This window comes from Rhea americana, unplaced genomic scaffold, assembly GCF_003343005.1.
Source record: "Rhea americana isolate MKP2758 unplaced genomic scaffold, rheAme1 scaffold_39, whole genome shotgun sequence".
NCBI lineage: Eukaryota > Metazoa > Chordata > Aves > Rheiformes > Rheidae > Rhea > Rhea americana.
Genome location: NW_028186523.1, coordinates 2,046,778 through 2,063,208, shown reverse-complemented (window position 1 = coordinate 2,063,208; position 16,431 = coordinate 2,046,778). Strand labels below are relative to the sequence as shown.

The window sequence follows — 16,431 nt, the reverse complement described above, 5'->3', positions numbered from 1 at the left end:
TTCCTTGGACAATGTCTTTATAAAATGACTGAGAAACCATCTGCCTGTGTTTAGAGCTCGAGTATAGTTCTTGGAGCACTGAGAATAGCTTGTTGTCTTCCATTTCTCCAGGGAGACCTAGGTGGAAGCGGGTTTTTCATCTGTCTCCACAAAGGAACTTGGGCAGAATATACTAGAATGATGTAAATGCTAAGATCCTGTACTAGTCTGGAAGAGAAGGAATACTATGTAAATCAGATTATGGGTACATGAATTTTTTCTTTACTGTGTTAAAAGATAACTTAATGCAGAGTTTAATGTAGCTACTGTTGCTGCCCTTCACTTGAACGTGTATGGATGTAATGTCTAGCCAGCAACTTCTTTTTAGAGAGAATTTGAAAGATGGTATTTCATCCTCTRGCTTCAGAGTAGTCTCTCTTTTTCTGTATATGTTTGATGGAGGAGATTGACTTACATAGGGCTCGTCAGTTTTGTCTGTTTAGTTCTACACAGAGTGTTTTTTTACAGATGTTGCTGTCTGATGAAGTATGTGTAACAGAAAATTCTATTCTATTTAAAATTGTTCCAAAGTTCATTAGCAAACACAACTGTTAATGTTGTGACATAAACTGAATTCTAAATGCGTGGCTGATGCACTGTCCTTAGTTTGTCCTATAGCTAGGTTCAGGAGTAATATTTTGTTGAATTACATGCCATATGTTATGCAATACTTTGGCACTAGGGATGAGTTAAGRATAGTCTCACCCCTTAGCACTGAATGCCCTTGGTTTTGCTGGTTTATATCATGAATTTAACCTTGCTTTAAATGTAGTTTTTGGGTGTTAATTTAATTTGGCTGCTCTGTATGTGAGACATCTTGCCTGAGTGAATTTAATTGCACCGTTGAGTAAAACTAAAGCCATGAACACTGATGCACTAAAATTGTAGCAGAGGTATAAGGTTTAGTTTTATATGGCTTCTTGTTTGGAGTTATTAACTATATGGAGGAATAAACCTCCTTTAAAACTCCTTTTTTAAAACATTACAAAACCCACAATGTAAAGTTGCCATGAGCCAGCCAAAAATAATACATATGGCATTCAGGAGTGCAGTTGCTAATTGGCTGCTGCCTGAGAAAATGGTACACTTGGCTTCTACTTAACACTGTGGGTTTGGCAGAAAGCCAGATTTGGGGTGAGGTTGTGAATGAAGCTGCATGTGGTTAGGGAGGAGTTCAAATGATTCATGTCTTGGAAGTTGTAGTAAGCGGTGCAGTATGTACGTGGGTAAGCTGCTGGAGGAAACTCCTTACCCATGTCCTCCCCCACACACTCTTTCCTACCCCTCCACTTATCTCTGCTGCTCGCTATTCTTTAGTGCTACGTGTAGACTGTATTCRGTATTTCAGTTAGTTTTAATCATTCACTCCGCATTTRATGGTTTAACTCACATTTCAACAATTCTTTTCTTACAGATGGAGAATGGAGAGGAGGTAGAAATAGAGGAATTCTATGTAAAGTATAAAAACTTGTAAGTAAAGTTACAGGTCTGGTTATTTTCATTCAATTTATGCAAATTCCAAGTAGTTGTTGAAAAGTATATTTGTAAATGATGTTACTGTTGCTACCCTACTTTTAACTACTTTTTAACTACTAATATTTAGTCCAAGATAGTGGTAAATAAATAACCGGGAAGTATCTTACATTGGTGGTATTAGGTTTGGTAGTGTCTCTAATCTGTGTTCTTTCTGAAATTAATTCTAGAGGTAAAATTGCTCTGCTGTTAAATTTTAATTTAAGGCTCTGAATATGCATGCAGGTTCATGAGCACGTACCTACGTAGTTGTATAGATCTAACTGCGACTATAGAGCTTTAATCTCGTAATGCTTCTGAAAACTAATCAAAAACAGCCTTTAACATTGTTTCAAAATGAGATTTGTGTTCAACAAAATGTTTCATTAAGATAACCAATGAAATGGTTTCTAGTATTGCAGCAGAGAGCTGCTGCTCTGGAAGAGGGATACAGTAGGAGTGAGAGCAGCATACTCTCACTTCTGGGCTCTAGAACTTCAATGCAATCTGTATTTAAAATAAAATACTCCTGGATAAAGCACTTTTTTCTTCAAGAGAAATAGAAAATCTTGTTCAATTTTAAAAATTTCTGTATAAAGTGAGTTTCTTGCAGTTAACTGCAAAGAGTTGACTTCATTTTAAATATACTGCCCTTTTTTACCCTTTGTACTATGTTAGTTATTGTGTGATATCTAATAGCTTAATTGTGATTTGTCTAGTTTTATTACTCTGGCATGTAATTTTGTATTAACTATTTGTAACTTATTTCTTAGCAGTATAACTTCGTGACAGACTTTAAATTTCTAAAGTAGGGCTAGTCATTTTGGCAGAGATGCTGATTCTTATTTGAAACTTAGTGTTTTCTTAAAGATGAAGTAGTGTCATAGACTTGCAATTATAAGTCTTTTTATTTTCTTTCTATCAATGTTAAAATGTTAATTGACTCATGGGAATTCTAATTACAGAGCTCAAAAATATAGTGTATAGTGTGATAGTACTTGATATCTGTTTACATATTCTTATTTTTTAAGAACTCTATTCTTTGGTGTATAATGTTAAATAGTAACATTTATGAGGTATATATTATCTAATAATCTATATTTTGAATATGCACAGTAAAAGTGACAGTGTACAATTTTCCAAGCATGACACTACAGTGTACTTAAAAAATGTAACAGTACCAATGGGATGCATAGGCATATCCAGTAGAAGCACAGTTTTGAGTAATATTTTCTTTATTTCATCTTCTAGTTCTTACCTTCACTGTCAGTGGGCATCTGTGGAAGAATTGGACAAAGACAAGAGAATTCAGCAGAAGATAAAGCGGTTTAAGGCAAAACAGGGCCAGAACAAATTCCTTTCAGAAGTATAACTTTTTTYCAACTTTTTTTTAATGTTTAAATGTTAGATATTTAAGGAATATTCCTATGAATTCTTATTCTGTATACAAGCAAAATATTTTGAATAACTGGGTGAGATACCAGTGATGTTTATTCTGGTGTGAAGTATAACCAGGCTTGATTCCTGCGGTAATATAATTTTAGTATAACTTTTTTCTTGAAGTGAATGATGAGTTGTTCATACTTGTAAACAGGAAGTTTCTTTGTTGTTTGCTTGCTTAGATCTTAGCCCTTGCAATGTAATGTGGAAACAGTGTAGTGATTCTATTTAAGCTACCTATATGAGACAGTAAGTAAAGATCTGTAGAGTATAAAAAAATATACATTTATAGAAGCTAGACAAATTCTCTTGTGTCATACTCTAAAACTTTTTAAAAACTTAAGCAACCTGTCAGAACTGGGAGTAACAGTATCTTGATGTAGAATTCTCTTTCTTAACCATGAGGAGTGACCTGAAAAGATACGTATACCTAAGACTGAGAATGATTCTTGCTGAATCAGTATCAGGTCTGTCTTCTCAGGGGCTGATTATGCCAGAAAAATGCAACGCGTTTTTCTATGTTATGGGCTGCTGTTCACTAGGGATTCTAAGCTTTTGATTATCAATTTAATTTCACTTAGAGCCATAAGCAGCACTGTGGCAGGGGTCCTGTCAATAAAAGACCAGATATTCTGATTTGTGTCTCTGAAAGCTCAATTTTCAGTGAAATGCTGTCCTTTGAGAAAGCACATGTTTTTGTAGTAATCTGTTTATTTAATTGCATATTTACCTATCATCATTATAATTCAAGATAAGCAAAATCTGTGAGAAATTGAAAACTTCTGTAAAGTCACCAAGAGCTTCTGATTAATTGGATCAGCTTGATATAGTTGGATAAAATTTAGGGGAGGAAGAATTGATGTGTTATTCAGGAGAAAGTATAAAAGAGCAAAGAGTATTTCTGTGAGTGGTAGGTCAAAACAACACAAGATGCTTTTGAAATTATTAGAAAATGAAGTGGCAACTGTAAAGAGTTAGCTGTATCTCATAATTCTAATGCCTAAGGTGCTAAGATAAATTAATTTAAATTAATTTTTCAAGACCTCTGATATTTCCCTTTTTAAAAAGAAGTTAATAAATAAATGAAAATTTGGAAGAATGTTCAATACAGTCTTTCATGCCATTAAGCAATTTTTAATGTAAAATTTAACATCTGTTCTAAAGGAACAAGGCAGGAATTGTTTTTTTATTTGTTTTGTTTTGTTGCTGTTTTTAAAATCTATTTCTAAGTGAATCATAAGTTATTGTAACAACTTGGAGTTTGTTCTTGTTTAAGAAGAAGCTATTAGAATATTTATAGTTCTTACTCCCTTTATCTTCCTTTTCTGCTGGAATAGCTCCTAAAAGTATAAATTGAAATGCAACAATTTTGTACACAAGTGTATTCCATAACTCATTGCTGAGACAAGAAAGATGATAAATTGTGAATTTTGGAGAAGCTGTATATACGTGTGCTATTTCTTCTGTTTCTGGAGTGGTAATCCCTGAATCTTGCTTATAAAGCAATTAAACAATTTCTGTAGTTAAAATAATCTAAAGGCACTTAGTGTGCAAGGCTCTAATTTCTTTATTGAAAGCTGTAGTTTTCAAGAATACTAAATGCATTGCATGCCATAAGCCTTTTCGATTGCTCATTAGTGAATTGTAATTTCACACTTCATTTAAAATATTCTTAAACATTCTCTCACAGTAAAAGGTTTCACACAGTAATTAAGAGGCCCAGTTAACAAAGTCTGAGAAGTCTGATTCCCTCACGGGGAATGATCTTGCTGAATTGTAGCATTTCAATTAACATGTTGAAGTTTGCCAAATATAAATTTTATGTCACTGTGACCCAAAATATTATTGCCTGGTGAAATACATAATAGTTTTCCTCCCAGGAAGGGCTAATAAAGATATCTTCTGTATTTTTGTCTCTGCCTTCAACAGATTGATGATGAGCTTTTTAATCCAGATTATGTGGAAGTTGATCGAATTCTGGATTTTTCACGTAGCACAGATGATAATGGAGAGGTAAAGAGAAATTTCAGTGCATTTGTAGTCATATAGAAATTGTATTTAGAATGCATTCTTTATGAATATAAATATATTAAACATTTTTGAAGCTACCCATCTGTGTGCATATAAAATAGGAAGTCATGTGAGGAAACATGGGCTAATATAGCAGTTTTCTTAAAGGAAAGAGTTTTAAGTGAGAACTCCAAACAAATCTGCTATGAATAACTTCTATTAAAGAAAAAAAAAAACAAATGAAAAGCCACTCTGCTGTTGTAGCTCTAACATATTTCTTAATGCTGCAGAGATAGAATGTCCATGCAGGTAGTAGAGAAATTAAATTTAGATTTCAACGGTCTTAGCTAACTGAATGTTACCGTCTAGTCTACTGTGACGTTGCTTATGCTATCTGTATAGATCTGTAGAAGAGGTCACAAATTGACTGTTCCACACTTTCTATGACCTGTTCTTCAGAACAAGCTCACCTTGTCCTCTAGGAGACACCTTTGTGGTCTTGGGAGAATAGAAAGCTTTACTAGCAATATTGATGTTTCTGTGTCTCTGTACTTGCAAACGGTGGTGTTTGGATTGCCTGTTGGGAAATTTCTGATGACATTAATAGGAAGGAAATAGTTGATTATTTGAATTTGTAGTAAAGCATAGAAATATTTGCAGTTGAAATTTTGCATTTACTCTAAAATTTTGGTTTAATCTTAGTGATTTCAGATGTAGCTTTGTGCTCATTTTGGTGGTGGATCTGCATTTGCTGTACTTCATTGTATTGTCAAGATGTCAATCTGCTGTTTGTTTATCCTCTTGGCTGATTGCAGACATTTAGGTCTGTTGATACTTTTTAAATTGTGTCTAGCCTGCAGATCTCCTTTAAAAACAATTGCACATTTATTGTTTTAAATTGTAATCTAATTTTATTTTTATCTTAACAAAGCCTGTAACTCATTATCTGGTGAAGTGGTGTTCGCTTCCTTATGAAGACAGCACTTGGGAACTAAAGCAAGACATCGACCAAGCTAAGATCGAAGAATTTGAGAAACTGATGTCTAGGGAGCCAGAAATGGAGCGTGTGGTAAGAATTGGCTCCATACAGAAGATTTTATTTGAAAATAGTAAAGTAATGTGGTCTTTCAGAAACCACTAATGGGATTTGCTGTATTTGAAACAGGAGCGACCTCCTGCCGATGACTGGAAGAAATCGGAGAGTTCCAGGGAGTATAAAAACAATAACAAACTCAGGGAATACCAGTTGGAGGGAGTAAACTGGCTTCTTTTCAATTGGTACAACACGTACGTAAAATGCTGCTTACTGCTGAATCCTGCTTTGAAAAAGCTTTTATAGTTTATATGAGACATTAATCTTTTAAAAGTAGACTTTTGAATGTCTTTTTTCTGCTGCAGGAGAATAAACTAACTTTTGGTGGATAACATTGTTAAGTAAAACTTAAATATTTGGGGTAGATATCTGACAAATATTTGTGTATTTGTTCATGCATAACCCTACTGTCTTACCCCAACCTTGTGAACTTGAGAGAAGGGCATAATATGGATATATATATATGTTCATTGCATCGCAAATCATAACATTTATTTAAAATGTCAAAAGATGGTGTCTTTAGAATATAAACTTACTGTTCTAGGAAACTGTTTTACTCAATTTAGCTTCTGAAGTACTTTTATTCTAAGTATTATAAGAATAAATCATTTAAGACTTTGTATTATTGCTTTCAGACGAAACTGCATTTTAGCAGATGAAATGGGGTTGGGAAAGACTATCCAGTCCATTACGTTTCTCTATGAGATATATTTGAAAGGAATCCATGGTCCTTTCTTGGTTATTGCACCAYTGTCCACAATTCCCAACTGGGAAAGGGAGTTCCGCACCTGGACAGAGTTGAACGTGGTTGTGTATCATGGGAGTCAAGCAAGCCGACGGACCATTCAGTTGTATGAAATGTATTTCAAAGATCCACAGGTAAAAAGTTTTCATGGTGTGTGTGTGTGTTGAAGTTTTTTGGGGTTTGGGTTTTTTGGGGGAGGGGGTTTACTGTCAATAATTAATCTTAGRTTATAAGCAGTAATTAAGTTTTTAGTTTAGGCTTCAGCTGAGAACGAAAGCCTATACATTAATAAAGAGGGAGGGGTTTTTAATAATTACCATGAGGCTGGTTATAAATGGAGAATGACTGCCAGGAGTTGGTGGGATGGTGACCTGTGCAAGCGTTTCATTATTTTACATTGATGAAGAAAGCTGGCTGAAAAGATTCTTAATGGTGAAAATACTTTAATTAGAGCTAAAGTTAAAAATCAGTCTGTGCCTACCATTTCAGGAAAAGACCAGCGTTGAACTTGTCGATGCTTCTTTCTCAAATTGTGCAGGTCAAACATATTTTGAATCTGTGTTACTGCACTCATGTTGAAGAGCTCTTATGAGAGAACAAGAGCAACTAWAAGGAAATAAGGGATAGAAACAGAAAATTATTTGGAAAATTAGAGCCATAGGGAGCAACAAATCTCTATACTTAAACACACGTTTTGCTCGGATTAACTGAACAGGAGTAGGGGGAAAATATGTGCACATGTTAAATGTTATTGCAAGATATAATATAATCCTTCTCATTTAAGGAAAAAAACAAGTGACATTCAATCTGATTTGATGTACTGTGGCGTAATGTTTCCAGCTGAGCTTAAGGAAGTGATAGTGGTGAATTCATATATTTAGATTTTCTGTAAAGCATTTGATTTTCTGCCACCAGATATTTTGATTAATAAACTAGAAAGATATAAAATCAATATGGCACACATTAAGTGGATTTAAAACTGGCTAACTGATATTTCTCGATGTTATTTTAAATGAGAAAWGATTTGAATTTCCAGTGTGGCTCTTCAGGGATTGGTTCTTGTCCATGAGCTATATAACACTTTTATCAATGACCTGAAAGAAAACATAAAATCATTACTGGGGAAGTTTTCAAATGACACAAAGATGGGGAGAGCAGTAAATAATGGAGACAGTTCATGGATACAGAGTAAGCTGTACTACTTAATAAACTGGATCCAAGCTAATAATAATCAGAATAGCTAAATATAGGGCTATCTGTGGATAAGGAATGGAAACTATTCTTACAGCAGGGAGAAGAGAGTTGTTTTGGGAAGGCCGTAAGACAAATGCAAATCCKTTTGTGTCATGACACACAACTGGTTAAATAGGAGTTCAAACTTGTGAGGCAGTAACTAGTTAAAAGGGCTAGTATAATGCATGTGTGTAGAAGGAAATAAGTCTTTATTAAGATTAGAAAATCTTAGCATTCTTCTGTCACTACTGTAGTGAGTAATCCAAATCTGTACAGTTTTCACATCCATGCCTCAAGAAAAGYGTTGAAAAACCAGCCCTCACAGCAAAGCTATGAGGGTGGTTGCAAGACAGAAACTACCCCTTTTATAAAGAAAGAATTGAGTATTATCTGTTTTGAAGATAATTGTGGCGCAACTTGATAAACCATCAGGGCAAATAGAAATAGAATCAGGTAAGAAAGATATATTGTAATGTAAAAGACATATTTGTTGAAATAAGAGTTGTTGCACTGACGCCCAATGGCTTCTATGACTTAAAAGCTAAGTGTGATTATTATCCATGTGGACATATAATACAGAATTGAACCAGAATTAATGGATCTATATTTTGTCTGTTTTTAAAATTATTTCTTATAAGAGAGGGGTAGTATTTTGTATTGAGGGGTAATATTTTGTATTAAGCGTTTGCATAATCATAAATTGCTATGTATATTTCACTAATACTACAATGTTTCCTAGGTTWAAAACGTTTGTTTATTTAAATAGTGCTTTCTCTCAGTATATTCTTCCTCATTGGCTATAGTATTTGCATAGCTGCAAGACTTCCAAGCAGCATGAAATTTAGAGGAACCTTTTCAGAAAAAGCCCATTTACTGTGCAGATACTTARTGTTATTTTGGTAGTATCACTGTGTTGATCTAAAGACTAATTACTACAGAAAGACTTTTCTTTCAATTTCTTCTTCCTCTCTACTGCTACATGTTCTTAATTGTTCTCTTGCAGTGGCCGGGGCAGCCATTTGCTCCCATAGCAAGCAATGGCAAAGCACTTAGGGCACAAAAATCATTTTCTGCTAGTTTTACTCCCTGAACTGGTTTGTGATGAGAATCAGGCAGTTGTCACCGTTGCGGATAAAGCAGGACTGGAGAGAACTGTTCGTTTTGGTGGCAACTGGGTCTAGATATATCATGAAATTGTACCATGTTGTGTATTCTGTTCTCTGCAAGACTGAGTTGTGAAATGTATGGTGGGAGCTAGGCAAGGAGTAACAATCTCCCTAACTAATCCCTAATCCCTGTGTAGTGTTCAGTCTAGCATCCTCCAAAGCACTATCAGTGGGCCCAGGGTGGGAGATATGGAAGGCAGAAAAAGAAAGCAGGCTTTGGCAGTATTATTYTCTAGTCCCTTAGCTACTCAGACATCGGCATCTTCGGCAGTTTAGGTCTTAATGTGAGAAGAAGCTTCTCAAGCTGAGCAGTTGCTCAAAAAGACAGTTCAATATAATGAAAGTCTGAGTAGCTTTGAAGGGTAATGATAGGAAACAAATGTGCTTAAGAAGCACCTTCCGCATCTCCAGTAATGTGGTTTTCAAAGTCAAAACCAGTGYAAAGTGTTGTGAAAACCCAGACAACAACCAGCAGCAAAATACATTTCTACTGGTGCTTCTTTGATCCTAAGGGACACTGTGCTACCAGAAATGTTTCCCCAAAATCTTTCTCGTATCTTGACAGTAATATCTGGCTCATGAAGAGATCACAGCATCTCAGTGTGCTGGCCTTCCAAGTTATTCACCTAGTGTATCTTCATCAGCTGTTTGTTAGGTAACAACTTTTTTTCCCTAAGAAGATAAATGTTTCTGGAATACACCATGTTAAAGCACTGTTGAACAGGTCATTGCTTCTTAGGAAAGACTGTTGACATGCCTACATAGATTTAACAGGGAGTTCAGAGGATCAGGTTTTCTGGTCATGAGATTAGTTCAGTAGCCAATTGTGACCCTCACAGTTTTGAGAGGATGTTATATACAGTTCACTTACAGAAGGATACAACCTTGCACATATTTTGAAGAAAAAATGGTCACTTTACTATAAAATGTTTCTTCTGAAATTTATTTCATGTGCAACCCACAACATATTCTACTACATTTTCCAAGCAGGACTGACTTTGGACTTGAATGAGGCCTGTCCTTACAGAGACAGTGTCCCTGTGCAGGTCCAGTGCCACTTGAGATAGCAAGTTACATTTTTTTAATTTTGAGCAGGATTAGGAAGAAATATGACAAAATATATCAGAAAGATGTTCATTTCATGATCTTCAGTGAACTTTATTCAGGGTTTTCTGAAACAGAATCTTAGTACCTCATTGAAAAAGATCATCCTCAACTAGCAATATAAGCAGTGAAGATGATGCCAGATATCAGCTAAATCATGCTGTTGAACTTTTCACAAAAATTTACAAAGTTATCGGGGAAATGTATGCAGAGGCATACGTTCTCCAACTGTGAATTCAGAGATTTGCTTCTCTTCAAAACTGTTTAATAGAATTGCTGGTGGTTTGGTACTTGCTGTCCATCAAGAAGAAATTACTGTTTGTTGGGAGCAAAATATTTTAATATTCAGGAAATTGAAGCTGTAACATACTTTTGGCTTATTTGGTTGTTTGGGAGGATTGTCACAATTATACTAATGCTGTGAAATTTTAATTTGAAAGAAAAAGCTAATTCTCTTGACAAAGTCTTAAGTGGAATATTGTGGCAATACAATAATGTTTCACAGCATTAGTATAATCCATACATATTACAGCTGAAGTACTTGTATAGCATTTTTGTAATGAATATGCAGTGATTATATGGTCCTTTTTACAGGATTTAAAAACATGGCTAGCATGAAGTAAACTTACACACTTGTATCCTTTATTGAGCCAGTGATGCTGACTTAATTTACTTAAAATATCATCCTCATTGCTCTCGCTTATTTACAAACGGAATTTTGAAGATGAAACAAAGCTACTTCCTCTCTTTGCCAGCAATTTTACTTTAGTTTTTACTTTTTGTTTTAGGGTCGTGTGATAAAAGGGTCCTACAAGTTTCATGCCGTTATCACAACATTCGAAATGATTTTAACCGACTGCCCTGAGCTGCGTAACATTCCATGGCGTTGTGTGGTAATCGATGAGGCCCACCGGCTGAAAAACAGGAATTGTAAGCTTTTGGAAGGACTCAAGATGATGGATCTGGTCAGTGTTTACATTGTCAACATTTGCATTTTCTGTATCTTTGTCCTGATTTACAGCTTCATCAAAAATTAAAGTTTTTGTTCTCAAGCATTAAATACTAAGAAGAATGCAAAAAGGCAGCTGCTAATATGTCTGGAAGCATATTCATACCTTGAATTTTGCTGATGTTTCAGCRAAGTAGAATTATGTGGATTCTGTTAAGAGATTCCAGAGAAATAATTCTTTTCCCCCTCTTGGTTTAATTTTACTTGCTTTTAAATCATTTATCCTCCATATTCCCATCTTTATGTTTATTTAAAAGTGTGTTTAATAATGTTGTTAAGTGACAAAATACTGGTGTGAGACTTAAACTGCTCTGAATTAATGTTAACCCTAATGTTAGTTTGCTGCGTAGCTGTAAGGAAGTTCTGTTAGATGGGCTAGGGAAGGGAATACAGGAAGGTAATAGAAAGGAAGAGAAAAGTGAGTTAGTTTCTGATACCTGTATAAATATATATTATGCGATATGCACAAAACATGCAAAATTAAGCTCAAAGAGAAAAATGAGATGCTTTTATAAAGACATTTGTCATTAAAAAGGCAAAACAAATTCTGCTTTTTGTCACAAGATTCTTAAAAAAAAAAAAAAAAAAAAAAAAAGGTGAGAGTAACCCAGTCATACTAAATTAACATCTGGAACTCAGACTCTCTTATTCATAACAATAGAGGCATAAACATAAGCTTACACAAGCATATGTGATATGTGGGTCACCTTTGGTTTCTGTTTCTCTGTCTGTTAAATAATASTTTTTTCAAAGTAGTCTTGAGGCTTAATGAATGAAAGTTTGTAAAAATGCTGTATACAGTTTATTATTTACTATGATTGCTAACTGAGGAAAAATGARCTTATGTGATGGCTACAGAGATGTGAACTTCTCACTTTAGTTCTTGTTCTACTACTAAATTCATGTGTGGCCATGGGCAAGTCACTTAACCTCTCTGGGCTCCTTGTATCATAAGGAAACAATATTATTCTTCCTCCTTTTCTGTGAGTTCATAGTCTTCTAGTAAAGTCTTTTGGAAATAGATGTGTTTTACTTTTTCAGTGACTAATAGAACAGGGCCTCATGTTTTAATGGGCTTCTTAGATACGATCTTATTAATCTCTGCTTCTTCCATTTGCTAATTCATGAAAAATAGGCAAAACTTGTTTTAAGAGAAATTGAAAATTTAAACACACCTTTAGAGATTACTTGTAAAGATTTTAACATAATATGTAACATTTCCTCTTGTTTCTGCGGTCTCATGCTTTGTTGTATGTAGCTAGTGAGTAGGACTATGCTTCAGGTTTCCTGTGTTAGAAATTTATATCTGCCCTGAAGAAATTCATGTATTGAGATTTACTAGAGGTAGAGTTAATGAGTGGGTTTATGCTGGAATTTATGGGGTAAGCACAACTGTTAGCATCTCGTTTAAAGTTTGTTATATTTGTGAAGGTGCTGGAACGTTGCGGGTCAGTAAAATCTCTTCTTGTCCTTCTTTTGGAGGACTTTTTAAAGACACTTAGGTATTAAAAAGTATTTTCTAGGCAATCTCTGAAGGCAGCCCAGAATATTAGCTGCAAGTGTTTTAAAAAGAGCTGTATGTAAGTAGCTGAGGGAGAAGAGGGGAGGCAAACAAGGATACGTAGGAAAARTGTAAGAATTTTGTGTATTTCACTGTGGAAAATAAATCTGGGCAGATCACTGGACAACTGTGTTTTAATTTTTCAGGAACATAAAGTGCTGCTTACTGGAACTCCTTTGCAAAATACAGTGGAAGAGCTATTTAGCTTGCTTCACTTTTTGGAACCAGGTCGGTTCCCATCAGAAACCACATTCATGCAGGAGTTTGGTGATCTGAAAACTGAAGAACAGGTAAACTGCTCCTGCACATTYTCTTTTCTATTTGGGTATTGTAAATTTAACCATTTTATTGTATCCAAGTTTTATTACTTGTTTTTACAAGTAATAAAAGCAAAAAAGAACATAGATTCTCTTTTGAAGACCAGAGTGTTTTTCTTCTCTGTATTTTCTTTGTTTTGTTGGGGTTTTTGCCTTTGACCARCAGTCATTTTTTCTTATCGCTGTATTTGTTCCTTTGTTGATTAGTCATGCAGAAATGAGGAAAGTTTACCATATTAAAATGTGATGTTAGAAAATTGGGAGAAGAGTGTTCTCRGAATGCTAGAAGAAAACACTTAAAAAAAAAAAATTGTTTGGTAAACTTTTAAACTCTAAGAGAATTAGATTGTCAGGTGATATTCTTCCATGATTATCAGTATAGGAATGATGAGACTGGTCAATTTCTGATATTTCTCATTTCTGAGTGCTTGCATTTAGCTTCTGACCCCCAGCCCCTCAACCCCCCACACACCACCCCTTCTGGAAAATCATAGTGTGTCCTGGGGAAATTGTAGGATATGTTCCTACAGATTGTGCAGGCAGTTGTATGTCAGTCTGCCTGGACTCTGACCTGATTGGAAGTGAGCCAACTCTGATCCAGAAGCCATGTAGTCATGTTAATAAAGTGTTTGAGCTGGAGTTAATATATCCTAACTCTCAGCATAGCTTTTGTCTGGCCAGCTCAAAATGTCAGCAGGACAGAACTGGAAAATTTTGAAGCCATACATGCAGGTATAACTAAACTAATACCATCGGCCAACAACTTTTGGAAGAAGTCCTTTCTGTGTGGACACAATATTAGATGTTTGGGAATTTTGATTTATCTTTAAAATGATGGGAAAGATTACGTGTTAGTGACTTAGATTTTCTCCTCTGTTTCTTACAATCATATTCCATATRTGGGTTTTTTCATTCCATACCTTCATACTAATTTATCTCCTTTCTCTTGAAGTTGCTTTATTACTATGAGAGTGATAAGAATGCAGGGCAAAGTGTCTTTTGCTCTTAGTTCTACTATGCAGCAACCTTGCAGGAGGAGATGGCCAATTTCAGGGCAAATAATTGTCGAGCTCTTCAACACTGAGCTGCTTCATGCTTTTAGAGGCGGAACTTAGTGTTTAAATGCTGATTTCTTTATTAAAAAGAAAAAAAATGTAATCTCTTTATTAAAAAAACTAAACTCTAAGTTACATGTTTGARGTTTTTCTTATTTAAAAGACTTTAGAAAAACTTGATAAAAGTTAGCTAATTTTATGAAACTAAAGCAAGCATCTTTAAAGTTCATGCTGCAAAACCTGGAAACCTGAAAATTTCTCAGCAACGTTTTAAAAATTTTCCAAAGTAAAATATTCTCCATTTGRGAAAAGGGCTTCAGTGAATCTCAAAGCTAAGGAAAAAAAAGAAAGAGCTCCAGAAGCAAATGAAGGGGAAAAATAGCATAAATCACTTTTTAGGAGATAGATGTTGACTGCAAAACTTGATCTTATAGTCAGTTCTGCTTATCTAACTTACCTCCGTCTCTAGGTCGTTGAGGAAAGATCTTACAAATGCTGTCTACCTGTTTTCTGTGGTAGAAAATATAGAGGGATTTTTGAATTAAGGAAACTGGGGAAAAAAACAGAAAATAAATATTTAAGCCTTACAATTGTAATTCAGTTGTTTGTTAACATGTTTTTCCTAGGTGCAAAAACTCCAAGCTATTTTGAAGCCGATGATGCTGCGACGTCTCAAGGAGGATGTAGAAAAGAATCTGGCCCCCAAAGAAGAAACCATCATTGAAGTTGAGCTAACAAACATTCAGAAGAAATACTATCGTGCTATTCTTGAAAAGAATTTCACATTTCTTTCCAAGGGTGGAGGTCAGGCAAATGTACCTAATCTTTTAAACACTATGATGGAACTAAGAAAATGCTGCAATCATCCATACCTTATTAATGGTAGGCCTTCTGGGTTTTATCTCATCTGAGAAATGGTTGTAAGAAGTTTAGCATGTTAGAAATTCTGTTCTGGTCTCTAGAGAGAAAGCCATTTTTTCTTCTTTTCATAAAATTTGTATGATGAAAGCAGTGTAGATGACTGCATGCATATATTGTTAGTCTTTTGAAATTTTTTTTGAGAAGTAGAATAGTAACATAATTTTTTGGTTCTCCAAGGTTTGGATATCTGCTAGTTAAGACAGTATTGGTTTTGAAAATATATGTGCTGCTTTTTTTCCCCAAGATTTCATGTTGGAGAAATGTTAGTGTTATTAAAGACTTAAGTTGTTGCAGTGCAGGATGTTGGATGCTAGTGTAAAAAATGCCATTTTTCCTTCAGAGCTATAGTTAGCTCCTACTTTTTTTTTTTTTTTTTCTTTCTTTTTTTTTTCTTTTTCTTTTTTTTTTTTTTTTTACGGGAATAGAGTATTATTGAGTATTTTTTTTTCTTGCTGTATTTTTTTAACTGGGGAAAAAATGCTTAAAATGATTCACCAAATGACATCTGGTTATATTCCATGCATAAGTAATTATTCTAAAGACATGACAGTTACTTCAAAGTACTTGAACTCAACCATGCTGCAGGACTGTGTTCCAGCTCAGATGAGCTTACAGTAAAGTAGCTTTGTGGTTCCAGTAGAGGTTTTTTTTTTTTTTTTTTTTTTTGGGGGGGGGGGGCTCTTTGTTTTGTTTTAGGTTAATCCATTATATAAATGAATTTATCAGAAAATAGTGCAGGTTGTTCAGGCTATAAGCTTCTGAAACTGATGCTTATTATGTACCTTGGTTTTCAACAAACTTTATTCTGTTCTTTTATTTTCCTTATTTCATGTTTGCTGCAAAGGAAAAAAGTGAATCTTTTGCTTCTACTGTGTTTTGCAGATAGAATTCAGAAGTGGGGCTGGCAATGTTGCCTTACATCAATGATTTTTTTTTTCCTTCTCCTTACAAGTCTTAGTGTCTGTAAGACTGGTGAAGTCCAGGTAGTTGTATAGGAAATTTCAAGTATTTTTGGATGACTGTTTCTTAACCATAGCTTTTTGTTGGGGAAGAAAATCTTGAAGGTGTGAACCTAAGTGCTTTTTTWAACTTTCTCTTTTTATTTGGGGGAAGAGGAGGAGAAGGGAGGTCTTCTGAGAGCTTTTGACTTTATAACATTTTTGTGACTTGCATATCAACATAGTAGGGGGGAGGGAAAAATAAATAAATCCTCAGTATTATTATTA

At 34.7% G+C, this 16,431-nt stretch overlaps 1 protein-coding gene across 2 annotated transcripts in view; it reads left to right on the top strand.

Annotated features, from left to right (window-relative positions):
• Positions 1 to 16,431, top strand: part of CHD7 (chromodomain helicase DNA binding protein 7) — a 128,499-nt gene that overhangs the window by 88,760 nt on the left and 23,308 nt on the right. For both annotated transcript variants that reach the window (XM_085313556.1, XM_085313555.1), the window contains exons 7-15: positions 1,454 to 1,509; positions 2,803 to 2,917; positions 4,921 to 5,004; positions 5,933 to 6,070; positions 6,167 to 6,288; positions 6,730 to 6,973; positions 11,131 to 11,307; positions 13,059 to 13,202; positions 14,911 to 15,166. In XM_085313556.1, the coding sequence (XP_085169682.1) occupies positions 1,454 to 1,509; positions 2,803 to 2,917; positions 4,921 to 5,004; positions 5,933 to 6,070; positions 6,167 to 6,288; positions 6,730 to 6,973; positions 11,131 to 11,307; positions 13,059 to 13,202; positions 14,911 to 15,166 (1,336 nt within the window). The remainder of the gene's footprint in view (positions 1 to 1,453; positions 1,510 to 2,802; positions 2,918 to 4,920; positions 5,005 to 5,932; positions 6,071 to 6,166; positions 6,289 to 6,729; positions 6,974 to 11,130; positions 11,308 to 13,058; positions 13,203 to 14,910; positions 15,167 to 16,431) is intronic.